The sequence below is a fragment of the Tachysurus fulvidraco genome, chromosome 3, assembly GCF_022655615.1.
Source record: "Tachysurus fulvidraco isolate hzauxx_2018 chromosome 3, HZAU_PFXX_2.0, whole genome shotgun sequence".
In the NCBI taxonomy this organism is placed as follows: Eukaryota; Metazoa; Chordata; class Actinopteri; order Siluriformes; family Bagridae; genus Tachysurus; species Tachysurus fulvidraco.
The window spans coordinates 21,709,178-21,736,613 of NC_062520.1; the positions used below are offsets into that span (position 1 = coordinate 21,709,178).

Consider the following 27,436-nt stretch of genomic DNA (forward strand, 5'->3'; position numbering starts at 1 on the left):
ATTTAGAATCACTGCTACAGTACAGGGTAGAAAATATAAAAACTCTGCACTTTATGATTATTGATTCTCACCTACATTTTATATTTAACATCTAATGTATTTATGCACTCTGTCATAACTTTTACTCATCTAGTCTTGTCTTTTAGAAATAGAAATGTTTGGAACGATTACACTTTGATCCTGCCTGGCAGTCCTTTATCAATCCAATCTACACTGACCAGCTATGTGTTACAAACACTGTCAAAAGCTCAATACTAACTATACTATATATAGTATTATATACTACAGTACTATACCACAATCAGTAAATATGAGCTGACATTTGCTATTGTAAATATATTCTATCACCCAATTTTATCCTTTTGTCTGAAGAAGATTTCTACCCCTATAAAAAATAAGAATAGTTCTGGTATCATGTCTCACTATGTAATAAATAGAAGAATATACTGTTTGGGTAAGTTACAAAAATAAAACAGCATTTTTCACAGAGAAGCAAACCCATCGTAAGACTGCACACAAGCTTTCTATTTGACTCACACTAATAGTAGAGTAATCAGTCAGTAATATAAAATACTTTTTAAATAAATGTCTTTGCAGCTTTCTGCTTGATTCTGGTTTTGTAATGCTCATGATCTATGTACCTTACTCAGCAGAAACTTGGTCCAAGTTTTTTAAAAGATTTGTTCTGTTTAGAGAATAAAAGAATAAAGGCCTTTCTGATTAACAGGTCAATATTACTAGTGTTATTGTAAACAAAATATCAAATTCAAAATTCAAATTCAATTTATTTGTATAGCGCTTTTAACAATTCCCATTGTCTCAAAGCAGCTTTACAGAAGTATGGAAACAGAAGAGAGAGAAAACAAAAAAATATAGAATAATAATAATAAGAAAAAAATAAGGAGACAAATAAATAAATGAATATATACAATTAAAGTTTAAAATTAATTTAAAAATATTATTTAAAATTTTAAATTTAAAACACAATATATCTATCTCTGTCCCCGATGAGCAAGCCGGAGGTGACGGTGGCAAGGAAAAACTCCCTGAGAGTACATGAGGAAGAAGCCTTGAGAGGAACCAGACTCAGAAGGGAATATAAATAGTATAAGTAGTGTAAATGTAAATATTATTTGTATTTACATTAATTTAATGTCATTTATATCAAATAAATACTTTTGGATTCTCTCACATTGTTCTTCGGTAGACGGTTGCTAAAATGCCTTTCAACTTCATTTACATTAGTTTGACAAAGATTATAACCCCAGTGACAAATAACTTTCTATGCTATATACAAATTAACTAACATGTACTTCTGACTAACTGACTGCTTCCATAGTTTATTACTTTACTATTATTCAACACTGTTAATTATGGCTTATTTACAATATTAAGTATGATGTAGAGACAATATTTTTTCTTATGTTTTGTGTTACGAGTAATGTAACAACATAGCAGTAACATAGCTAGCTAGCTAAATAGACCAATCTTTAGGAAAGTGTGTTTTGTCTTGCTATTCAGTTTTGTTTTATTCACCATTTTGATCAGTTACTTGCAAACAAAGAAGCTTGAAATGCTTCTCCTTGATTTTTCTTTTTGTAATGAGCGTGTGGAGAGAATCGTTTTATTGTTTGAGGCTTGTTATCAAAGACAATGCGCTCTCTATCCACTAGGAGGCTGACTAGCGAGGTGCTTTTGCCCGGATGCAAAACATTCTCTTCATATTGCGTGTTTGGTAAAATAAATATTTTAACTGTAAATGATTTATAGATCATTTCAATTCTGTAGCGGATCACGGAGCGCCTTTATGCGGTTTTCAGCCAGAAGGCAAATGCAGATGTTTGTATAACTTAACAGGTAAGTAAATAGTTGTGCTAAGCTTGTTTGGTAGGTTCTCTAGCTAGCATACACGCAGAGCTTGGTTGCTAAGGAGTTTGCGACTCTTGTTGGCGTTTGTATTTGATAAATACAGTTCGTTTTTATGTATTTATCTATTTTTTTTACTTACCCTCTATAGTCGTTGGATTAAAATAGCAAACGAAGAAGGATAATATATGCACATAACTGGTGCATTGTGCTTCGTAGCGTCTATTTGTAATTGGGTGAATTAGCCAGCTAGCTTTCTGCTCTCTGGGGCTAGCTAGTTGTCTGCTCTTTGAGGTAACGTGCCAATTATATTAGCTACACAAAAATAGATGCGCAAAAGCTGCCTTTGGCTTTCCTCAATTTTTTTTTATTTTTTTTTTTACTTGGGTGGTAAACACGCCTGACCAAAGGACCGCAGAAGATACAAAAACACTCTTAAGCATAGCAAGCTAGCTCTGGGCGCTGTTTGGACGCGCAGGCCTCGTCGGCCATTTTTGTTGACATTCATACTCTCCCCTTCATCTCGCATGTAGTTAGTTATCTCGAAAGGTTTTGTGTACTGTATGTGAATGCCGACAGTTGTGGAATTTTAGATTTAGAGCGACTTTTTTTTAATCATTATAAGGTGGGTAAACAAATTTGATGGTTTTCTATCCGTAATACTCGGCTAACACTGTATCTAAAGTCTGTGAGGAAAGTGTAGTCCAGTGCGCAGGTAGCTGTGGCTCAGTAGCTAGCGATCAGTGTGGCGCTTAAGGATCTGTAATCCTAGCATCCAGGTCATGGCGGTTAAACCAGCTGTTAAATTGAAGTAGAAAAACATCAAGGTCTGCATTTTGAAAACGTATGTAATGAAATATATCGTGTTTGTCAGTTGCACTTTTTTTCTCCCTCTTTAGGAGTGAAGACCAATAGTCTCCTCTAAATTGGCCAGATTGGCTTGCATCTATGAACTCGTTGGTGCCCACCACCTCGGCCGTCAGTAGCCCTGTTAGTTCCCTGGACTCCCCCCTTTCTGTCATCAGTTCGTCCACTGGCTCGCCAGGTGTGCCATTTACCCCTTCGGTGGGTTACGGACCCATCAGCAACCCACAGGTGGGCTACAGTCATTTGCTGAGAAATGAATTTGTTTCTTTCACTGGACTAATAGTGTCCTTAGTCCACACTGGAGTCACAGGAGACAAGTTAACTCTTTCCTTAAATATGCCACATAACGTTTATCCCAACCATGCTTTTATTTTTTTCCCCGTTCTTCCATTTTTAGATTAATTCCTCAATGTCTGAGCTGCATACTGTCAGCAGCTCTGATGATGTGAAGCCATCCTTTGTTCTGAAGTCTCCAGGAGGCACTGGGCCAATGCTGTCCCAAAAAAGACTCTGTTCCATCTGTGGGGATCGCTCCTCCGGTTAGTACTTGGGAAGGACACACTTTTTCTTTCTTTCTTTCTTTCTTTCTTTCTTTCTTTCTTAATTTCTTTCTTTCTTTTTTTTTTATTTATTTTTTATTTTTTTATTTATTTATTTATTTATTTTTTTACAAAGGCTTTACAATTGTTTCCTCAGTGCTGGATTACTTACTGGTGTGGAATGTGGGGTGGTTTATATATTAGTACCTGAACTATACATTGCTTAGAAACGTTTGCTGTTACATCCGTTTTTGTTTAAGATATTTGTACTGGACTTTTAATGTTGATCCAGGACTGACCCAGGATGAACGGCAAAACAAAATGCACAGAAAAAGTAATGCTGCACTTATTTGCTGGCTAATTTCTGCTTTTCTGCTTCATCGTTCAGGGAAGCACTATGGGGTGTACAGCTGTGAGGGCTGTAAAGGCTTCTTTAAGCGTACAGTGAGGAAGGACCTGAGCTACATCTGTAGAGACAGCAAAGAGTGTCTTGTGGACAAGCGCCAGCGCAACCGATGCCAGTACTGCCGTTACCAGAAATGCCTAGCCATGGGCATGAAGAGAGAGGGTGTGTATTTTCAGTCATGCTTTCATCGTCTTTTCATACAAATAATTTTTTTTTGCTTGTTCTTAATATGGTTTGTTTTTTAAGGCCTTAATCAAGCTTGACCTTAAGCATCAGATAAAGTGTTGTTAAGTACATGGCATTGTACCACTTCAGCATTTGCTGTGTGAAAACAAATGTTTCCTGGATAACATTAATAAACTGACCAGTGCTGCTAGTTTTGCGGCTTTACTGTGAAAAAGAAAAAGAAAAAACCCACTTCTGAAATGTATATGCTGCTAATGCATATAATGGGACTGTTTGTTGTATGTTTATTTAAGGAATTGAGTATTATTAAATGCTATTAAATATTTTATATATTAAGTAATTCACCCTCCTGATCAAAATGTACAAGAAAAAAAATATTTTTTTTATTATTATAATTTTTTTTTTCAGCAAATGAAAACAAGACAAAATTGTCACAAAGTATGGTGTAGGTTGAAAACAGTAAGGGGAGCTTTGATTTTTGGGTCTGGTAAATAGACACTTGGTTTATGGAAATCTTCATTGCTTGCACTTCACAGCTGTTCAGGAAGAGCGGCAGAGAAATAGGGAACGTGATGGAGATTACGACTGCAATACTGCAGCCAATGAGGAGATGCCTGTGGAGAAGATCATGGAAGCTGAGACAGCTGTGGATAACAAGACAGAATTACACACTGCAAGCAGCTCTACTGGTGCTGTGAGTGTTTGTTACTGTTTTTAATAGTGCGCTTTAGAGAGAACGGTCCAACACCTTGTAGTGGGCCATAACAAATTAGGTCCAGTTAAGTTGACTGAAGTTGACAATGTCAAGTATTGAAGGATTGCTTTATTCATTGGTTCCTTTTAAAGGCAGGGTTTCCGATTTTTGAGAAATGCTTCAGAAAACGTGAGTCGGGCCGATAATAAACAAAAATCAAAACAATCATATAGCCAATGAGCAGAAAGGGTCGGGGCTTGTCAATATGCGGCGGAGAGAGTGTTCAGTGCGCATGTGTGACATTAGCAGAAAGCGGTTTTAGCATTGACATGGAGGATAAAAACAAAGAGAGAAAGCGAAGAAAGGCTTACGATAAGGCAAGACGTTGGACCGGTCTTAATATAGGATCAGCTTTCCAGCACTGGAGAGAACAGAAGGAGCAGGAAGTTGGCCACATATTCACAGACTGGAGTTTCCCGAGTCAAAAACGCCTGAGCTAAATGCTGTTACTACACAAATAACACCTCTTTTCTATCGTAGTAATGTAGAGAGGCATCTACAACCACGTTTTGTGTAGTAACGGTGTTTAGCTCTGGAGTTATTGACTCGGGAAACTCCAGTCTGTGAAAATCTGTGAAAGTCAAACCAACTAGATATTTAAAAACTCAGTTATGAATGAACAGTAGAGATTATGAAATGTAAATACTGTTTTATAGTTCTGTGGTAAGTATGTTTGCATTGAGAAGCAAACTAAATGGCATCAGAGGCAAAAAAAAATCCTGAAAACTTAAAATGACTGGAGATAAATCAAGTTATTCACTGTAATTAAGCTTATTTCTAAAACTGATCATGTATCATGGGAGGAAACTATCATGTATCAATGAAAGATGATTTGTTGCCCTTCTTTGAATTAAGGCAATGTTATTTAGGCTATTGTGGTTCATCTAGGATACAAAATGGGCACAAATCAACAATATATATTTTCAAACAGCTTTTAGTCATAATATAAAAACATACATGTATATTCAAATATTATTGGTTATGGTTTTTCTATCCTTTTGTTTGTCTCTTCCTTTCATGATGCACTGATTTGATTATATTGCAAGTAAAGTAGCAGAGCATTTTCACCTGACTTTTCAAGAGATAATCAAGTGATATCCCTTTCACGATCATCACAGTATAAAGTTTCTAAGAAAAACCACCCATTTAACTTTCCCCTTCCTGTCCTTTAGGGCATCGACCCAGTGACTAACATCTGTCAGGCAGCAGATAAACAGCTATTTGGCCTGGTGGAGTGGGCCAAGCGTATCCCACACTTCTGTGAGCTGCCTCTGGAAGACCAGGTCATTCTGCTACGTGCAGGTAAAAGAGTCCACATTTTAGCATGTACAAACTACTCTCCTACACATACAGTACATATTTTCACACACTAACTTGTAAGTCAGGCCTCTTACTCAAGGAGGCAAGATATGCTGCATCTGTAAATAATTGTGCCACTAGTGATTATCCTACTTTATTTTTTAATTTAAACTTTATTCTGATGAGACGGAAATGCTATTTTTGTTAGAATATAAACCTCAGCATTAACAACATTTACAGTTATTTTACCCACTCCTGGGCTTTTAAAACTTTTCCTCCTTAACGCATTTGTGTTTCAGGGTGGAACGAACTGCTTATTGCCTCACTTTCTCACCGCTCCATTGGGGTGGAGGATGGACTTCTGCTGACTACAGGCTTGCACATGCTCCGAGACAGGTGACCTTTCACTTCAGCTCCATATTGTTAAGCAGCTTAGTCATTCATTTCTAAGGCCACATAAATGCATTGTTTTTATGAATCTTACAAATAGATACAAATTTATAAATTTCTATCATCATTTCTATCACTGAGTTTCCAGGTGTTAGTACCTGTTGTTCAGGTGCTGTATGTCTTCAAAAACTAACTGCAAACCTCTTTATCTACAGTACAAGAAGAAAATCAAATGAACCAATGCATGTTTATCTGAATTCTAATGCTGAACATTAATTGTTCAATAATTTAGAGCTATAACATTATTAAAATATAATGTACTAATGGAGGAAAGGTCTGTGTTGTATTTGTGTTACCATGCCAGCTCCTAGCTGTGTGAAGTTTCCTAAAGAGACCTACACCAGCTACTTTTGCAGCAGCGATTCATTTACATTATGTTCTTTGGCGATTTGTTGTATATAGCCAGCATATAGCTTAAGTTAGCGACAGTTGCATCCAAATATTTTCAATTTCTGATTTAAAGTAGAGCTCAGTGCAGACGTGGATAGTACTTAAGACTTTCAGTGCAAGCTTGGCTAGTGTTGGGGATCGTGTTGTGACAGTGCACTTTCATAAGCACAAATTAAATTGTATCTTGAAGCAGATTTGTGTTTATGTTCTAAAATATGCCGCAGTTTAAAAGGACGCAAATTATTGGCAAGAGCGGCCGCAACAAAGATGGCGTCTACAGTGGGGCTCGAAAGTTTGGGCACCCCAGGTAACAATTTGTATTAATGTGCATAAAGAAGCCAGGAAAAGATCTCCAACGGGCATCAAATTACAGATTAAACATTCTTATAATTTGTCAAAAAAAGTTAGATTTTATTTCCATTATTTACACTTTCAAAATAACAGAAAACAAAAAATGGCATCTGCAAAAGTTTGGGCACCCTGCAGAGTTAATACCTTGTACTGCCACCTTTGGCAAGTCACAGCTTGTAAATGCTTTTTGTAGCCAGCCCAGAGTCTTTCAATTCTTGTTTGAGGTATCTTTGCCCATACTTCCGTACAAAAGTCTTCCAGTTTGAGATTTCTGGGCTGTCTGTCATGCACTGCTCTTTTAAGGTCTATCCAAAGATTTTCAATTATGTTGAGGTCAGGAGATTGTGAAGGCCATGACAAAACCTTATGCCTCTTGATGTAATCCACTGTGGATTTTGAGGTGTGTTTAGGATCATTATCCATTTGTAGAAGCCATCCTCTATAACTTCAGCTTCTTCACAGATGGCATCAAATTAGCGTCCAAAATTTGTTGAAATTTTATTGAATCCATTTTTCCTTCTACTCGTGAAATGTTCCCTGTGCCACTGGCTGCAATACAACCCCAAAGCATGATTGACCCACCCCCATGCTTAACAGTTGGACATAGGTTCTTTTCATGAAATTATGTGCCCTTTCTTCTCCAAACGTACCTTTGCTAATTCCGGCCAAAAAGTTCTATTTTAACCTCATTGGTCCACAGAACTTGTTTCCAAAATGCATCAGGCTTGTCTATATGTTCATTTGTAAACTTCAAACGCTGATTTTTGTGGTAAGGGCGTAGAAAAGGTTTTCTTCTGATGACTCTTCCATGAAGACGATATTTGTACAAGTATCTCTTTTATAGTGGAATGGTGTACCACAACTCCAGTGTCTGTCAGATCTTTCTGGAGGGATCGTGCAGTCAGACGTGGGTTTTGACTTGCTTTTCTCACAATCCTGCGAGCTGTTCTGTCTGATATTTTTCTTGGTCTTCCAGATCTTGCTTTAACTTCCACTGTTGCTGATGACTGCCATTTCTTAATTACATTCCGAACAGAGGATATTGGCATCTGAAAACGCTTTGCTATCTTCTTATAGCCTTCTCCTGCTTTGTGAGCATCAACTATTTTGAGTTTCAGTTTTCTAGACAACTGCTTAAAAGAACCCATGGTGCTGATTGTTGGAGTAAGGTCAGATGAGTCTGGGCATTTAAAACCTTTAAGGTTGACATCACCTGGTCTTTCCAGATGATGATTGAGAACAATCCATGACACTGTCAGGTCTCAGCTTTCCAAAGAGGGGTGGTGCATGCTATAAACTCTGCAGGGTGCCCAAACTTTTGCAGACGCCATTTTTTTGTTTTCTGTTATTTTGAAAGTGTAAATGATGGAAATAAAATCTAACTTTTTTTTTAATTTTTTTTTTAACAAATGATAATGTTTAATCTGTAATTTGATGCCTTTTGGAGATTTTTCCATCTTTTCTTGGCTTCTTTATGCACATACAAATTTTTACCTGGGGTGCCCAAACTTTTGAGCCCCACTGTATGTTGGTCCGCTCTGGCAAAACCGGATGCAGGATGACTTAGGCGCTAGAGAAGCTTAAGAGAGCAATGGCAGAGATAACGAAGGTTAGAGCAGTTTACCGGGATTCTCACCTCTATGAAAGCTGTGTTTATTGTGTTGTTGCGGCAGAAAGTATGTTACGTCGGCAAACAGATATTTACTCTATTTAATGAATCCACTGGTGTATGGAGTATGGTGCTGTTTGCATCGTGAATGGAGTTAAATCAATGAAGATACGGACGGAGCTGATTTGGAGCTGCTCTTTAACTCTTGAAACCTTCCACACGCACTTTTGTGTGTTCTATGTATGTAAAAAATCAGGCACATTCCAGTACAAATAGAATTGACATGTTCTGTGTAAAACCCAACTACGCTAACAAGCATCTCGTCCACGGCGACTTTGGTTTGTTTCAAGTGTGAGTAACGAGTAACAGATGGAGTGTGAGTAACTGGTAATCCTTAACAAGCACAATTAAACTGGCTTTGACTTTGCTTGAAATTTACTCCTCCTTAATACACTGTAAGCAATGGATTGAGTTACATTATTGATGAGCCAGCGACTTTGACTTTCCCCTATTCTTATTTGAACAAACCTTTTAAATTCCAGACTATTTAAACTGTGCTGAAGGGCTGTGAGATGAATACTTTTTTCTGATGGTGTTTCTAGATGTTATAAAGTTGCTCCATCTTTTTTCTCTTTCTCTCTTCCCCCTGCCCCACTCTCTTTATCCCACTCACTCACTCAGCACTGCTACTAATTTTAATTTCTCTTTACACCTGTTTATATCTCCACAGGGAAAGTACACGCAGCCCAGAGGTGGGGGCCATATTTGACAGGTACTTCAGCCTCCTCACTTCTGACTTCAGATTATTAAATGATGCTAATGACTTGTAAGATGTAGTTCAGCCAGTCACCACAGTGATATTTTTATAAGCTCAGCCGAGTTATAGTGGTTTAAATCGGAGAAATCTCACAAAGTGAATAATGCTGGAATAGGAATTTATTAAGTTGTTGTTTTTTTTATCTCGTATCATTCTCTCTTCTCCATTTCCCACCGTAGAGTGCTCACGGAGTTGGTAAATAAAATGCGAGATATGCAGATGGACAAGACTGAGCTTGGATGTCTGCGAGCCATCATCCTCTTTAACCCAGGTGCAGTTATCAGATCTTACTGATTACAGGGTTTTGGGAGAACTATCTGATTTGCGACATCCAGTCAGCATTCTCTTTTGACTTTGGTAGGAATGTGTTGTAATTCTAAGCTCCATTTATGTAATATAGATGGTGAAGAATCAGACCGATTAATCTCATGAATGCATGTGGTGAATCAACACACATGACACACAACACACTTGTATATTTGGAAAGAATTCAGGTCTGTTAGGGAATAGTGTTGACGTCGGGCTGAGGGCCAAGTGCTCACAACACCACCTACTAAGTGTGAGATCTGTATTATTACCATATTATATCGAATGCATTTCCTCCAGTTTATTTTGCTTGCTTGACTGGTTGATTCACCTCTCAATGTGTAGTCAGAAGGTAATAGGATGGAAAGGATAGTTAAAAGGATCCATAGAAATTCCCTGCTTCTTTTAAACCCTTTATATTGACATTAAGTCCATTTAAGGCAATTCTGTCTGTCACACACGTACTGTATATACAAAATGTCACATTGTTCATCTCAACCTGATCTGTACTGCAAATGTTTCAATGTATTGGCTGATGAAAAAAATTGCCACTTGAAGCTTATAATCCTCTGTATTATTGTTTAGATGCCAAAGGTCTGAGCAACACAAGTGAGGTGGAACTCTTGCGAGAGAGAGTGTATGCATCCTTAGAGGCTTACTGCAGGCAGAAATACCCCGAACAGCAGGGGAGGTATGCTAATTCTTTTTCTCCACATCTCTACTTGTTGCAATCTTTTGCAGTGTAAGCAGTGTTTACTCCATACCATCCCTTAAGCTGGTATTAGTGTATTACAAAAAACCCGCTGGGACACGCACATGCAGATTCAGACATATGTGATGCAGTTTAAAGAAATCAATCAATTCCTAATATTTTATTATTCCAATTGATTCCTAATATATTATTACGTTTTTTTTTGCATATTTAAATGTCATTTGTCAGACAGTTATCATTGGTTACTACGGTTTGTTCAAAAATTCTTTTCATTTGAATTGAACAAGAATCAGCAGAATGGTAGATACTGGTGTGCATTGCATTTTACTCACCACTTTCTTGTAATGACGATTCAATGCTCCTGGATCATGAATCTAGTATTTGCTGTTTATGTTGTAAAATGTTGATTAGCTGATGGTGAAACACATCACTCTTTACTGCTTTGCATTTGAACTTTTGTCAAATTTGCAAAATCTCATTCTTTTTTGTGTGTGTTACATCTGTGCCTTTTGTTCTAATCCCTATGAATACAGATACACAAGCAGAGATGGTCAATATTCTCTTGTATCTATGGACAAAACAATAAAAGTTACAAAAATGTTTACCAAAACATTGTGTAATTTTATATATCCTAAAGCTGGTGGATGACAGATTTTGTTATCTGGCTTGAGCTGAAACATCTTCCACCACATAAATCGAATGGCTGCGAATTTCAAGCCTGTGGTGTGTTCTTGAGAATTAGGCTTTAAAAGCTCTCAGCAATTTGATGTCTCTTCTCTATTTGGTTGTATGTCAAACTGTTACTCAATGTTGCCTGATCATGTATTAAATAATAGCAGACCTGAGATGGCAGGCATTTTTTTTTTACTTCATCTCCCTTTCTCTTTCCTCAATTAGATTTGCTAAGCTCCTCCTCAGGCTGCCTGCTCTGCGCTCCATTGGGCTTAAGTGTCTGGAGCACCTTTTTTTCTTCAAACTGATCGGAAACACGCCCATTGAGACGTTCCTGATGGAGATGCTGGAGGCTCCTCACTAGCTTTGCCCTAAGGGAGGCTGGGAGATCACTGTGACTGCACTTTTCAATCTCAGGGGAACTTGAGCAATTGGCCAGCCTCCAGTCCAAGATACACTTGTTTATGTTTGTCTCTTTGTAAGTGCAAAACAGAGTCTAAAAACACAAGACTTGCCATGAACTTAGAGTATGTTGGTGCTATATTTCAGTGAGTCTTGAATTGTTGTGGATTTTTTTTTTCTTTCAAGATTGGAACCTTCAGTTCCCTTCCTTGCTTACATGGGATTTACATTTTGATAGAACCATTTAAGGCTTTTAATCTTGTGGATGTTGAGCTTTATTTGTCTGTAAGTGTGCTTCTCCATCATCTCGTCAGTGTGGTTTCTTTTATTCCTTAAGGGACTAATTTATTCAGCTCAGACCTTAAAGGACTGGCGATACGAACAACTGATAGAACAGTTAAGAAAAACTGTTTTAAAAATCTATAAGCTGACATCGCTCTCCCGGTTAAGCTAGCCTGGCCAAACATGTATGCAATTAAAATGTACAAAAGTCTGGAGAAAAGCTCATTATGATGTGCAATTTGCAGAATAATGTTCGTCAAAATATTTTGGAGTTTATTCCAGTGAAGCGAGGTCTTACCATGTGCTCATAGATATAGATCATGGGTGCTTGACTGATCTTATACAAGCTTGATACGTTGTACTGTTTTAATTTCTTTTTTTTTCTTTTTCTTTCATTTCGGTTTGCATTTTTGGTGAAAACTGAAAAAATAACTAGGATAGTAAGTTCACTAAATTAGCCATGCATTGCTTTATGACTGCAGTGTTCCAGGCTGAAGTCAGTAAACTGCTTGTGACATTGCATTTTCTCTGTTATTCTTTTCGTAGTAGACGCATGTTTTATCACATATCACGTAACCTTGTAACTTGAGTTATGATTCCTTATGTAAACTGCACTATACCAGTTCAAATATCAAATATTTGACCAAAAGGGGTCATATTTGTGTGTATGCTTTGGTGCTTTAAAAAAAAAAATGTTACATCCCTGAAAACGCACATAGAAAGTTGTAGGCAGGAAACGGTTCTATTCTAACAAAGCTGAACGTGAGCAATACTAAATTTAAAATGCAAATGTGTCTAATCTCATTTCTGAGTCAAAACTTGTCAGATGTCAATTTCTAGTACTGTGCAAACATTTGTTCAGGGACAGTAAAAGATGAGTGCAACAAAAGAGCAGAAATTCATGTTCATTTATATTCCAATAATTTTATCATTGCTTTTAGTTGCTTTGTACATCTAAAATACAAAAAAGACCTTAGTTTGCACTGTATTTCCTGTGAATCCCGGTTTTCTGACTGTCTTTGCTCTTTTCTTAGTGATATGTGTTTTCTCAGATTTCAATTAGATTTGTAATCTTGCTGGTTTTTTGTAAGATCTTTGCTTTGCTTTGGGGACGAAGACCACAGAGACTTTGAAATGCAAGTTCCCTATTGGCAAAAATGTTTACTACACCTTCGGGTTGTTTTGTATGGTCCTGTACAACCACCATCCTTACTGCATTAGACATGTTTGTGTCTGTCATTGCACTAAATTTGTCATACAATGATGATTGTAATGATCCTCCATCAGGTTCTCCATCGCTAAAGCTCAATTTAAAGGAGCTTGATGGCACTGCAAATGAACCATATGGACACGACCCTAAATAAAAGCTGGTGACATCGGGACTCGTGTGGTGTTCAGTCTGTCTCTGACTCTAAGGAAAATAATGTCCGATTGACTATAGTGGTAGAGCAAGAGTACTAAACGTATTGCACCTAATTCATCAAACGCTCTCAGCTCATCATTAGACTGTTTTACCTTAAACATGCATTAGATTAAGGCTGAGCTGCTCCAGGCTTCCAAAACCTCAACACTTCCATCTATACATGACAGCAAATAGACTAAATATATGTATCACTTTATGGTTTATCGTGGATGGATGGATGGATGGATTAGTTGTGGAAAATGATGTCTCAAGCGTGAGATGTTGAATGTTCACATGTTTAATGCAGAGAGATTAAAGATTTCTGAAGAGTTTCAACAGTTTTAATGATTCAAGGTGTAGCAAGGTTCTGACTTTTACAGATGTCCATTCTTTCATTGCATGAAAACACTCGACAGGACCAGCATTTCCTCTGGATGCTTCATAAAAGCTTTTTTTTATTGCAAGATTTTGTATATACTATATACTTTTTTTTCGCTGTGAGTATTAACAAGATTAATTCACATTCTTGGTACTCTTATTCAATACCCACTTTGTATGGCACTTGCAGCAAAAGGTTGGACATGACTAGATTCTGTTTACTTGAGTGCAATGATCTCGAAAGGCTTGAGCAGGAGTGGAAGGTGGGTGGGTTACATGTTTCAAGTTTGTGCAAAAAAGGAAAATAAAAATAAAAATACACATGACAAAAGCAAACATCGCCGAGCGTCCGACTGACGTCACAGAAGCTCCCTTTGACGCGACTCCTTTGACTTTCTTCTTCGTGTTTTGAACAATGCATGGCTTGCTTTACTTTTCTTAAATTATAATTATCACAGAATAACACTGCTTCTGACCTATAATACACTATTCTATACAAATGCAACAGATGCACAAATAAAAACAAAGAGATTTACACAACTATACAACATTTGTCTTCTTAGGGAACATTTAGTTTCTACATTAGATTTCTAGTTCATTTAGCAATTTACAGTACTCGATTATCTGAAAAGAAGAAGACAACAGGACAAAAACAAAAATACTTCTTCTTGTTAATACTTGACATTGTTTTAAAATGACACGGTACACAGAGTAAGGTGCTGGGGGGGTTACTACCGGGTCGTGTAGTACGGCTGTGTGGATTGTCAGAATAACGTTTTGGGTTTCACGCTACAGAATGGACATTTTGTTATATTGTGTATATAATCACACTTAAGTGTTTTTCCTAAAAACCAGACTGCTGCTGTGCTGAAGAGACCACATGACCACACCTCTGTCCTTTTCCAAAGACCAGATGCCACAAGTATAGCAGTCATGCATTACACGATGTTGAACTGACAACGTTTTCATTTATTTATCATCAAGGCAGCGTCAAAAAGTTCTTCTTGGGCTAAGACTAGAGCTGATCTGTGTCTGGAAACTGATTTACGCCTATTCTCCTTTGAGCACTTTCAGCAGATGGACTACAGTACAAATGGCAGAAGGTGCTGTAGGTCAGCATTGTGTATCAGACCTGTACGTTGTTGCGTGTTACCGATCGCCTCAGGCTCGATCGAACAAAAAAAAATCCTTGCAAAGTAATCACTAATACCACAGCAGTGCAGAAACAATCACACCTTGATATCTACTTTAGTGATTTCTAGAAATCTGTGCTCTGCAGTTTCCGTGGGACATGAATGCTGACTGTGCTACTAACCAAAGCAGGCAAGATTTCCCCAAACAGCTAATGTTTTATAACCAGGGTGTGAAAGATCGTTCATGTTTAAAACACTGATCATTGGGTTCACACTCAAGGCCACAGTGGTAAGAAACACTAGCATGTCTCTTCAGAGAGCTTGTTCCTCACTAACACAGGGTTAAACACGAGAATGTGTCTGTGTTCGTGTTGAAGGATTAAAGATTTGTGTATTAGAAGGTTGAACGGCAGCTGATACTGTGCTTGTCTTTTAAAAATGCAGTAATTGTGGTAGAAATATCAGTCTTTCAAACAGCATGCTTAGGTTGCAGTGTCCAGGATCAGGTGTATCGAGATTTGAAGCGTGTGTGTGTGTGTGTAGGTGTGTGTGTATGTGTGTGTGTTTGGAGACCCTGAGCTGCTAGAATCTCTTTTGTGTCACACTTGCATCTCAGAGCCACTGGCTAATCCCAGAGCTTGTGCCTCCTCTGGGGTGAGCCCGTTCTTCAGTGTTCTTCTTACTGCAGAAGAAAATAACAAGAAATTTGTTATTCCTGAATTCATAACAATTCTATTATATTAAAAATAATCTATTGTAGTGTACAAAAAAACAACAACAACGTCTATGGGCTTGTATCGTTAAGCAATAGAATTAAATCTAACCCCATAGTTCTAATAGTACTAAGCTGATGCTAGGTACTAATGTATAAGACATAAATAAGGGGTTAGAGGCATGTACTAGACTGTTGCTCTGTTCTTTATTTCCTGACCCACTTCTGCAGACTCTCTTGGCCATCCTTGACTAATCCTGTTCACTTCTCCAGAAATTCAGATCGGTCCGATTTTATTTATACTGGACATATACGGAATAAAAAATCTGAAGTTCAAGATTTAAATTTCTACGTATCTCTAATGAGCAAGCCAAAGGTGACAGTGGTGAGGAAAAACTCCCTGAGCCGATATGAGGAAGAAACCTCATCCTCATCTTGGTGACACTATAATTGTGATCAGTCCCACCTCCACGCACAAAAAGTTCGGACTCCAATCCTGACTTCTCTGTAAAGCTTATCCATTCCTGCTCGTTCCTGCAGAAATCCTACCTGCTCCAAAACACACTTAACCACTTCCACCTGCTCTGCAGAAATTGGGAGGGATCTAACCGTCTAGCACAGAAAGTCTGACCATTTCCTCGGCAGAATATTTATTATTGGCCTTTATTTGTCGTGCGAGCTTCGTGTCTGTTCGCCTGCACAGTACACAGAAACAAATTACTCTTTCGAAGCTGAGCTTGAGATTGAAATGAAGACAAAAATCAGGGACTGAGATACCAGGCGGTGATTCATCATCTCTGTTTTGTGTCATCATCTCAGTTCCTTGCTCCTGGGATTTGAACTCATCACCTTCCACTCAGTAGTCCAACAACACTTCACTATCTATGTTACTATTCTACAAACACAGGTATGCAGGAAAGTATAGTGCATATTCTCCTGTCTGTTGTAACTGCTTATGTCGTGCTATGTATTACAAATGTCACACAGTGACTTACAGGACTTGCGGTTAGCTCTGGAGCGTCTCCTCTCGCGAGGCTGACTACGCTGACTGGGGCCCTGAGTTGCTGACTTTACAATGCGCTCCATGATCTCATCTGCTGTGTCTTCCATGCAGTTCGACGTGTCTTCGTTGGCAGAGGACCACAGTCCGAGGCGGCCTATATGAACACAGAAACGACCGATCTGTTCAAAACATTGCTCCCAACATAATCCATAGCTACAGAGTTAATGGTAAGCTACAGGACTGTAGAGGTTTGGACACACCTCGGCTAGCTCGGGTGCGGGTGCGTAGACCAGGCAGGACTGATGGGGTGGTGTCTCCAAGCTGCAGGCTGTCTCTCAGCACTGCGGTCATCTGCTCGTGCTCTGCTGCATCCTCGGTGTATTCAAGTCCCTGCACTGGAGCGTCCTGACCGTCTGCTGTAGCGCCCGCAAACTTGCCGCTCTGTGGATGAAATAACAGATAAACCGCAGATAAATCCCACTGTCCAGTTGCTGTCCATCATTTCTTTCCTCTGGCATTTGTTAGCAGTCTGAATCTTTCCATGCAGAAAAAAACCCATTTCTAGCATGCACCATAAACACCACACTGAGCACACTTAGTATCGTTAGCCTGTTGCTTATCGTTAATATGTGCACAGTCATCAGGACAGGGCTGCTCAGAGCTAATCAGTGGAAAGCAACATAAAACTAATGCAAATCTGCTGTCCACTGTGTGTTTATTTTAATGATCTCATCGACACACTCATCAAAATGTCTGCATTTCACTTGTTGCTTTATAGATTCCACATGGTGACCCTGCTCCCTGACTTCTCTTCCTTCTCTCAGGGCTCATGTAATGGGATCACAAACACATTGCCCCTCTGCAGGCCCTTTCAACACCAGCTCCTTTGTGTGTGTGTGTGAAGGAGTTATTAGTGAACGTGACTCTCTTAGGACTGGTGTACATTTTCAACAATTCCGTCATGTATCATGGAATATCTGACGGTCTCTGTTAGTCTCTGGCCGCTGATTGCAGTCAAAGTCTTTAAAAGTTAGTAAAATGTTGAAGGGCAAATGGGGATAAACGGGGCTTCACGTGCACACACACACACATGTAAATATAACTGCACACAACCCTGCATACCTCACTATCTTCTTCATCCTCACTCTAGAAAGGAGAAATGGAAACATGACGGGTGAAAGAAAAAAAAAACAAAATACAAAACAAACTGTACGTAGTGACAGAACAAAAAAGAATTTAAATAAATAAAACATATAAACAGTAAACCTTACCAATGCCAAGAAGAACCTAAGAAGAATCTATACTAGATTCATAATTATTCCTTACTTTAAAAAAAACAACAACTTTGTGTTTAATTAAAATTTAATTAAAAAAACAACAACAACAAAAAACTGTTTAATTATTTTGCTAATTTTGAAAGGTCATTGGAGCTGTTAAAGAAATCTGAGATGATGTACTGAAGTACGTTATAGCGATATAACCAGTACACACAGAGCAACGTTAAACACATGGCTGCTTCACTGCTGTTCTTCACACCCGGGACAACTGTTGGATTTTTAGGTTGAGATTTAAACCGAAGTATCCCTCCATGAATTAAACAAAAACAAAAAAGTAAGGCCCCCTGTAAGCAGGACTTCCCCAAAGAGCCAGGCTTTAGCAGGTCATGTCTGAGGAATGAGGGGTAGCCTTAGGCACAGCTACAGTACCACTGATATTTATTACTCAGGTCAGGTGCTGGAGTTTGGCAACTGGAATGGATCAGATTTATTAACTTTGCCTCGTATTAATGACTCCCCACAGACTCGCTGCTAAAGAGCAACTTTTAAATACGTTTTCTTTGTCAGTCTATTATGAGGTTGTTTATATAGCTTAAAGTAAAGTTACATGTTTGTGCATGCTACTGTATATAACCAACTACAGTTACAATAAAAAATAAATAAATCGGTTTGTTTGATCTGCACCATCTAGTGATATAAGTTTCGAACTGAACCAAGCACGACGATAAAACCCATTAGAGGGCGCACTCACATCAGTGATCATTTTTCCCCTGGTCTTGTTCCTCTCACGGTGGTTTGCTCTTTTCTGTTTCTGCTGCAGGACTCTCTCCCGGGTGGTGCGGTACTCCAGTGCAAACTCGCTGAGGATCTTACAGAAGCGGTGGATGCTGACCTCCCTCACTGCGTATGCTGGGTGTCCCAGGAACAGCAGGAAGGCATGGAACCTGCAGATCATCCACAGAGAAGTTTAGACATCCTGGAAGTGCTACGTTTAGCCCTTATTATGTTTTGGAGGAATCCTTGCAATCCCTAATACTGCAGACATCAGAGGCCCAGTGGACTGTGTCAGCATCTCTTATTAAGAGTTTACAAGGAACAATACAATCTGATGCAATAACTGAAAATCACTAAAATGTGTTGTTTATGTACAGTCATATTTAGGGGGGGGGGTAATTCTTGGTTGAAACGTTTTTTTGATTAAACTGAACAACTGCAGTCTATTCCTTCTGCTAACTTATGATCCAGGGGGTGAATACTTATGCAACCATCGACATCAATATCTCCTTTTTTTTTATTTTTAATTAAATTTCGTCTCACAGTTAAAAGATAGGTTTTACCTACAGGTGTAAATGTAAAGTGTGTAAATGAAAATCTAACACAAATAATTAAGGAAATGGTTAATTAAATTTACTTAATAATAATTAAGTAAATAAATGATCAGTAAATGGTGTGGTCAATGCAGTTGTTTGAGTATTTTGATATAAAAAAAATAGCTGTCTTCACAAATCCAGGGTCCTTTCTAAACCATTAAAAGGCTTTTATTTCTACACTTTTATTTTTTTTTATTATTATTATTATTTTTATAACCTTTCCAAATATTCAGTGCTTTGTGATCTAAGAAATAGTTAAAGGTTATTCACTGCATTACAGCAGGGCAAAACCTGTAACGTTCTACACATGAGAGAATGTACAATAGTGCAGAAAAGCAGAAAAGAGAATTCTGAAGTCAACAAATTTACATTACAAACCTAGTATCTCTGGTCTGAGTATTTTTATTAGTCCTTCTGAACTTCTGGCTTAGTAAATAAGTGCCTGTGAAGCCTTAAATTGTCTGTGTAAATGGTCAAGGAGATTAACTACAACACCACGGGTGTCCTGTCCTCTCTACTCAGCAAGAGTGTACAAGATAAACCTCAGGTCGTTAACCTGTTAATGATGCGCCTGTGGACGATGGTGAGGATGATGATCCTCTCAGCACAGTCTTTCAGGAAGTCAGACATGCGCTGCTTTAGTGCCAGCTTCATCTCATGCTTAGCAATGACCTTTAGGTGGTCCCAGGAAGCTTTGCAGCGCCGCTCCATCTGGGCCAGATTGTCCTGCAGTTGGTCAAAGTCCACCTGAAGACAGCAGGACAGAAATGCTCTCATAAATCCATTTGTAATCCAGTGTCCTTACATTCACATTCTCATGTACATGCTTTCCTATGTGTCATCGCCACCTCTCTGCTGTTCACTAACACACACAGGCATTAGTAGCTCTGGAAACTTTTAATGTTGATTTTAAGTTGTGTTATGCTGTTGTGAATAACATCACAGACATCGTCACAGTTATTAAAGTAAGCTCGGGTAATAAAGGACACGGTGTCACTGAAAATCAGAAAAATGTGGATAATGCATTCGTTAATGTGTGTAAATAATTTCATATTTGAAAAAAGAAAAAAAAAAGCTTGCCTTTTGTTTATACAGAGCTGAATCTCAAGACCTTTCTTCTAGATCTATTTATTTATTTATTTTCAGATTTTCTGTGTTCTAATAAACATTCGAAAGCGTGCTAGCTGCTGTATGCGACATGAACACAGAATACATTACAGAATTATAAAAAACATTACAGGAGTATAAAAAAGTAGCATTTCTGCAGACAAAAATTTGAGATCTTTAATATGTTCGGTCTTAGTGTCTTCTTTACGTCCTCCTGGATGATCGTTCTGCAGTGTTGTTAACACAGAGGCTAATCCAGGTGTATAAAGCTCCACACGTCACAGGCCACAGCACTACAGAGTTTAGACATCATTTACCATCACTTCAGTTCATCAGCTGATTACTCAGTGTGTGGCAAAATACAAACAGGAAGTCCATCAGACCAAAACAAGCTGACAAGATGGCGTATATATATATATATATATATAAAACATACCGATGCGTACCGATTTTTTTTTCCTCATTTAAAAAATACAAATTTTGTATACGCTCTAATTCTATAATTTGTAATCACTTTGGATCCAGATGTGTAAAACTGATTGAGTCAAAAATCTGTGTCCTAATAAAAAGATCCTCTGAGCCTTCAGGTGTAAGATGAAGCTGTAACTATATAAATGAAATGCTTTTTCACTTCCAGGTGTATGACTAGAAAGGAAAGTTCGAACGGACTAAATAATTATACAAAAGACTGTATCTCCTTCGATATGTCCTTAACATGTCATGTCTGAACTGCACTAGAAGCTTAATAAATCAGATTGGGTGCAGTACCTTAGCAGAGCGGGTGATCGCGCCAATCTCAGAGTACAGGTCGGAACTGTCCGGAAATTTGTCCACTACGATGGAGCAGACGTGGTGAAGCAGAGACTGTTTATGTACAGTGTCTTTTACTTCTGGGACTTTCTCCAGGTAACTCAGCTCAAAGCCCTTAGCCTAAACACACACACACACACACACACATTAAAATGGACAATATCAGAGGAACTTTCCTGTAACAAAGCAAATTGGCGTTATAAATACATCCACATTGACCAAATGGGTGACTCTGGATCTCATCCAGTAAATAATTTCTATAAAAAAGGTTTCTAATCATAGGCCATTTCCACAATTTACAGACATTTTTCTGCTACAGCTGAGTAGATTACCATCAGTTCCATTAAGCAATAATGCAGAATGCTTTGAAAAGCAAGGCGGGTCAGTAGTCTGCTCTTATGCATGCTCACATGAACGCTTCGTTGGCTTGGAAATAGTTGAATATGAATCAAATGTGGTAAAGTACAGGAACTGACTGGCCTGCACTCGGGTCAGCCTTGTAGTGCTGAAGACCCAGCCGAAGTAAAAACGGGAAATCTCCCAAATGACATGACACGAATTTGTCTTGCTTTGTTCTCTTGCCCACACTCAATGGTTTACTGTAAATGTGCTTTCAATCCTTTATTACCTCTTTCCTTTTTTGTTCTCCCCAGTCCTTCAAAGAGAAAAGAAAAGGGAGGAGGAGGAGGGGTAAAGGCCGCGAGCACGGCCATAACTCACATTTGAACCATTGAGGAAATTGCCGATAGCGAGTAGTGTGGACAGAATAAAGCACAGTGTCTTGTTCTTCTCCAGCTGACTCATGCCCTCCTTCAGGTCCTGTAAGGGCTCTGCCACTTCCTAAAGAAGAAAAAGACAGAGACTTATTCACCCAATCGATGTGTGCTGCATGATCTAACAACATCTGTGTACATGTAGACAGTAAAGCCTGTGAATCTTGTGCAGTCTCCTGACCTTCTCCAATACATCATAGTCCATCTTGAAAGCCCAGAGGTGCAGGCGAGCAGACAGCTCACTGATGGAGGAGAGCGTGAGGAGGAACTGTTCAGCGCTGCCCAGAGGAATGTCTGGGTTCGCCAGCTGTGCTTCCTGTATCTTCTGCTTCTCCTCTTCTGTGGGGATCATTGTCAGGATTTTCTAGACAGAAGAAAGAGATCCATGTTGAAATTTGAAGCTTTGTTTCTCAGTACATTTCTTAAGGATTTACATTTCTCTTTGTGAATAACAGGCGTTAGTCATTATTAGTTATTAGTGTGAAAAAAAGATCATGATGTCAGTCACGTTTCCTCCAGGTTCTTCATTTTCCTCAAAACTCTAAAAGGTAAATTGACGATGCAAAATTCCCAAGGTGTAAATGTGTGTGTGTGTGTGTGTCTGAATGTCTTGTAATGGACTAGAGTCCCAGGAAGAGTGTATTCCAGCAGGTCCACTGGGACCCTGAGCAAGACGATTATGAGTTATGTAATGTGCAAAAATACTAAAGCTGTCTGACAAACAAACATATCACATACTGCAGAACTACAGTATCATTATATCCCCTATTTAATTCGAACGCCATCAAGATAATGCCCGGATTGACTCAATTTCCCAAATATCGTCCCGTCATTAACGAAGTGAAACTGTTGTGTTGTCCCGTCATTGACTACTGAGTGAAAGCGAGTGACTGAATGATTGCATTAAGCTTGAATGACCAGATAGAAGATATTGCTTAATCTGGGACTACATTACTAAAGGTGGCTTAAATCTGAAAGGAACAGGTCAGACGCACAAATGAGAGCAAGTCAGTAAGACAGACTGGACCTGAGGGAAGTGTGTGAATCACTGTATGGTGTCATGGTATGAATTTATTCAGGTACTGAACTAGTTCATAATTCCCCTAATGTACCCCTAACAGACTGATAAATAACAACATCTGGAGAAAATCATTAACACATAAATAACACTCGTCGTTTCGACGTATAGAATGATGTCATCTGCGCTACGACTCTCTGGTAGTTTTCATCTTTTGCGTAATTGCAGTCGCACAAGAGAAGTTAGCAGAGTGTCTGTGTGAGAAAAACAGCAGATCCCATGCTGGAAGAATGACCTACGTTATCACGTGTCATTTGAGCATTTATTCATCTCATCGATTCGTTCTTCGATTCATCATTTTTAAATCATTTGAAAATTATTTAGCAATCATTGATATTTACTTGATTAAAATTCATTTGTAGAAAAAAAAAAGAAACTTTGCACGTTTTTAAACCAATAGGATCAGATTATATTATATTATAACAGCATTTTCTGAGTTAATGCCTTTCGTGTGCCAACTCGGCAAAAGTTAATATTGCGAATAAAGTTCTATCGAGCCATCAATCGCTCGATTTTGCTTTTTCAAATATGCTTTTATGTGGCAGGCTTTTACGATTGAGAGAGTGAGAGAGAGAGAGAGAGAGAGAGAGAGAGAGAGAGAGAGAGAGAGAGAGAGAGAGAGAGCATTTAAGTGAGAGCATTTGAACGAGAAACACATTTGTAAGTGTTTAAAATATTATATGAAGTGTGAGGCACATGTTCAGGTTTGCTATGGCGTTATCACTGTTTTTTTATTTTCGTACGTAAAAAGGATATTAAAGTGAACTGGGGTGTGTTACCTCTATACCCTCTTTGTTCAGAGCATACTCGTCAAAGTTGAGGATGGCTGTTTTGATGGTGCGGGGTGGTGGAAGAACGGTGAGGCCGATGTTGATGGCGTTGCTTCTTTTGGAGTCGAGAACAATGATCTCCTGTCGTTTCCCATCGGCCGCTGTTTTCTAAATTCAGCAAAATATTCAGCACAAAAACTCTTACATTCAGGTTTGCGTTAGCTGCTTTATTTTCACTTTCCACCTTGTTTTTTTGTGCCCTGTATTGTGTGGTGAGAAGTTATGCTGAGAGTTTGTGATGTTGCTGCCCAGCTTCGGTTGCTATTATGGTAAATCGTATTCTATTTTGGACCATAACCGAGTGAAAATGTCACCATCAAAAACATATGTCAGGGCAACAGTCACCCATCTGGTCTAAAACATCACTTGGTTCTCATTATGACTTTGCACGGACTGCTCGCTCGCTCCCTCGCTTGTCGGCTAACTGTTGAGATATCCATCTACCGTCCCTAACGCATGATTTGAAAAAAAAAAAAAAGAAAGAAAGTAAGAAAGAAAGGAAAAAAATAAAAGACTACCTTAAAATGAATTGGAACGGAATTTCTTTAATGTGGGTGATTAAGGAAAAACAAAGCTTTCCAAGATATGAATGCCAGTGGGATCTATGCTAAGTGCAACTGACTTAGAAAACACGCAGGCACCTGAGGGCTATTTTTGGACTTTGATGGAGAATATTTCTGCACATGTGTGAGGCAAGACAGTTTGCTTTCAATGGAAAACACAAGGAGGAAAGAGAAGGAGAGAAGGAGCAGAGAGGGAAAGAGGGAGTTACTAGGTGAGGGGAGAAGCCCTGACCGGCAAAGACACAGTCAGAAAAACATCATAAGCGAACAAAATGAAATGATACCAGAACACATTCTGTGCAGCACTTCCTGATATCAGCCTTTCATTGTATTATGGATTAATGCTGTACACACAGACATGTATTGTAATCTCAGGAAGTTTATGGTTTCCAGTACAACACCGGTACCATCTCAAAGGCTTGTACAGATTACAGGAAAATGTTAAAACATTGGCAGATCTGATGGAGCCTTAGAATAATACACAACATCCATCAGAGCCAATCGAGCCAGTGTTGCACCAGACAGACTGAGATTTCCCCGGTCTGCTTCCAATCTCATGTGCTCGTCTGACAGGGGACGGACTGTGGTGACACTGAGGCAAACGAGACGTGCCGTAATCCGCACCACATGTTTGCCTGAGAAGACCTGAAACGCTTCTGGCAGAATGTCTTTGCTAAAGAATGACAGAATTCTCTTTCTATTTTGTGCAAAAAGGAATAAGAGTTGATATATAGCTACACATTTCAGTTGCCCCAGACTAAAAATACTACATGACTGACAGCAGGAAACGATGTGTTACCATCTCAAGGAATACCATCGTGTTTACCTTTGTAACAGGAAGTTCTTTGGACTTGGTTTCAAAGAGAAGCTCCAACTTGGCTGTGTCCAACTTTACTGGTTCCAGTTTGGACCACAGTGACTCCTTGCAGCGCTTGTCACTACTGTACTGCCAGTCTGTGGGTCTCACCTCGTTCCAGAAGAGTCTGATAGTCTTCTTCTTCTTCTGAAAGAGCGGTGGCTCTCCTCGACTATGATGAGGAGACCCGATATTTGAGGAAGACACTGGGACCATAGAAGGTGGTGGAGGAGGTAACATTCCTCCTGGTACAGGGGGAGGGGGAGGACAACCGAAAAGGGGAGGAGGGGGTGGGAGGTTTGGTATACAAGGGGGCGGGGGAGGGGGTGTCATGTGGTCACCTGACTTGATCATGTTTCCAACATCCAAAATGTCTATATCATCCTCCTCGAAAAGGTCAGTAAAGTCCATCTCTTTGATGCGAAGTTCTCGAGGTGCGGCCATCAGCTGGTCCCAGATGTGATCTGACTCTTTTTTAGGTGGCGTGGGTGAAGGTGCTTTCTCTTTCCCTTCAAGCTCAGCTTCGTGAGGAGAGACCAGCCCCTTCACCAAGTCACCGAATTTCTCGGCCACGATCCGCACGTTGCCGTGGTTGTCCAGATGCTGCACCTCCATTTTCTTCACATTGTCCTCACCTGCCTGCTGTCGAGCCTCCAGAGTTGAGATGCGAGTGGCGAGGCGGTTTACTGACGACTCCTGGCCTCCCGGGCCTTCTCTCTCTTGCCCGCTCTCCTTCTCCTCATCTTCGACAGGCTTTGTATTTTGTGCGTAGAGCATGTCCAGCATAAAGCGCTTGTTATTGAGGACTTTGTCACACTGGTCGTTGATGTCTGCTGCCTTAATGCATTCTGCCCACTGGCCTGATGGGAAAAGACAGAAAAAACATTGGTCCACTGTGTTCCAGCATTGATGCAACAGTGGTTTAAAAATTGTCCATTCATTTAAACATGACAGATGCACTTGTTATTGTCCGTGTCTTTTTTCTTACCTGCGTCATTATCACACATGAGCTTCTCCTCTCGCTCTTCTCTCTCCAGAGTGCTGCTTGCTGAGGAGATGCTGGAGGCCGAGCAGTTGTCCTTCTCATTAAGTTCCTCGTTCTGCCTTTCTTTCTCGCTGAGGGCCGTGCTGTCCTCTGGGTCTCTTTCCACCATCTGCTCCTTCTCACACTCTTCTTCCGCCTCTAATTCGGTCTCATTCTCCGTCACGTCCTCCGTGCACACCTTTTCCCTTTCTTTATCCTTCACTTTCGCAATTTCACTTTTCTTGACCTCCTGTGCTTCTTTTTCATGTTCATCTTTTCTTATTGTCCATGCCTCTGTTTTGTCCGGCTCTGCATGCAGCACAGACACCGTTATATCCGCCTCATCCACAGGCCTGTGCTCCTCCTCTGTCTCTGAGGACCACTGTAGACCAGACTCCCTACATCTAGGTTCTGGCTCAGCTTCTGAACAGGGGAAAACAAATAAACAGACAAAAAGACATAATGCTTTCAAAAAGAGCCATATTTTTATTTATCCTGACATCTCAAATAAATATCAAAACTTTGAAGTCCTGCAATCTCTAAAAATATCATCCTGCTTTTCTACAGCAAAAAGATTTGAGGCTGTGTTTGTTTTTCAGTTGCCAAGATGATCAAGACAGGCCTTTATTGTTATTGTTACACCTGCAAGGTGCTTAGGTCATGGTGGGTTTTTTGCTGCATGGTTGCTCTGCATGTGTTCCTCATCGTGTCCTTGTACCCAGCATGCCTCTTATATCTCCACGACTCATTCTTCTGTCCTCTATTACCATAAGCCTCACACCCTCACTACATTTCCAGATCTTTATTTGAAAAAATAAATAAATGAAAAACAATCCTGCAGAAGCATAGGGGCTGACAAAACAGGGCTGACAATTGAACGCCTCACAACCTTCAGGCCGTATGTGTCTGGGCAAATGTATGCGCACAAAATAACCATACAGCATTAGTCATAGTTAAGACAAGCCATATTGGTACATGTGCTGTCAGAGCCAATTTCTTGTCCTTTCAATTTGAAGGTGTGGTGAAAAAAACGCGAGTCATTTCTAAAAACGAATGAGGCTGGCATGTGAGCTGTACGGGATATTCAGGGTACTGCATGTCTGCTCTTGAAATAATAACATTTTCTTTTGTTATGCTACTAAAAGAGTCTTATAATCACCTGAATGTGGAAAGTTAAGGACGAAGTATTGGGTTCAGGATGAACGGATTCTT

General features: G+C 39.3%; 2 protein-coding genes across 8 annotated transcripts in view; one reads left to right on the top strand and one right to left on the bottom strand.

Annotated features, from left to right (window-relative positions):
- Positions 1 to 1,656: 1,656 nt before the first annotated feature.
- On the top strand, positions 1,657 to 13,290 carry rxrbb (retinoid x receptor, beta b). The gene is made up of 11 exons (XM_027148980.2): positions 1,657 to 1,857; positions 2,766 to 2,961; positions 3,131 to 3,272; positions 3,661 to 3,840; positions 4,401 to 4,558; positions 5,791 to 5,920; positions 6,217 to 6,313; positions 9,448 to 9,489; positions 9,714 to 9,805; positions 10,426 to 10,531; positions 11,450 to 13,290. The coding sequence occupies exons 2-11, from the start codon at positions 2,815 to 2,817 to the stop codon at positions 11,586 to 11,588; spliced, it is 1,233 nt and encodes a 410-aa protein (XP_027004781.1). The 5' UTR covers positions 1,657 to 1,857; positions 2,766 to 2,814; the 3' UTR covers positions 11,589 to 13,290.
- Positions 13,291 to 13,585: 295 nt separating this feature from the next.
- The window catches only part of fhod3b (formin homology 2 domain containing 3b), a 118,129-nt gene continuing 104,278 nt past the window's right edge, over positions 13,586 to 27,436 (bottom strand). For 6 of the 7 annotated variants that reach the window (XM_047810736.1, XM_047810734.1, XM_047810735.1 and 3 more), the window contains 12 exons: positions 26,189 to 26,647; positions 25,171 to 26,060; positions 23,731 to 23,889; positions 22,055 to 22,237; positions 21,821 to 21,940; positions 21,059 to 21,220; positions 19,740 to 19,930; positions 18,565 to 18,757; positions 17,659 to 17,682; positions 16,797 to 16,977; positions 16,529 to 16,690; positions 13,586 to 15,503 (listed from right to left, as the gene is read on the bottom strand). In XM_047810736.1, the coding sequence (XP_047666692.1) occupies positions 15,421 to 15,503; positions 16,529 to 16,690; positions 16,797 to 16,977; positions 17,659 to 17,682; positions 18,565 to 18,757; positions 19,740 to 19,930; positions 21,059 to 21,220; positions 21,821 to 21,940; positions 22,055 to 22,237; positions 23,731 to 23,889; positions 25,171 to 26,060; positions 26,189 to 26,647 (2,807 nt within the window). In that variant the 3' untranslated portion in view covers positions 13,586 to 15,420. The remainder of the gene's footprint in view (positions 15,504 to 16,528; positions 16,691 to 16,796; positions 16,978 to 17,658; positions 17,683 to 18,564; positions 18,758 to 19,739; positions 19,931 to 21,058; positions 21,221 to 21,820; positions 21,941 to 22,054; positions 22,238 to 23,730; positions 23,890 to 25,170; positions 26,061 to 26,188; positions 26,648 to 27,436) is intronic. The other variant, XM_027148978.2, reaches the window with a different exon arrangement.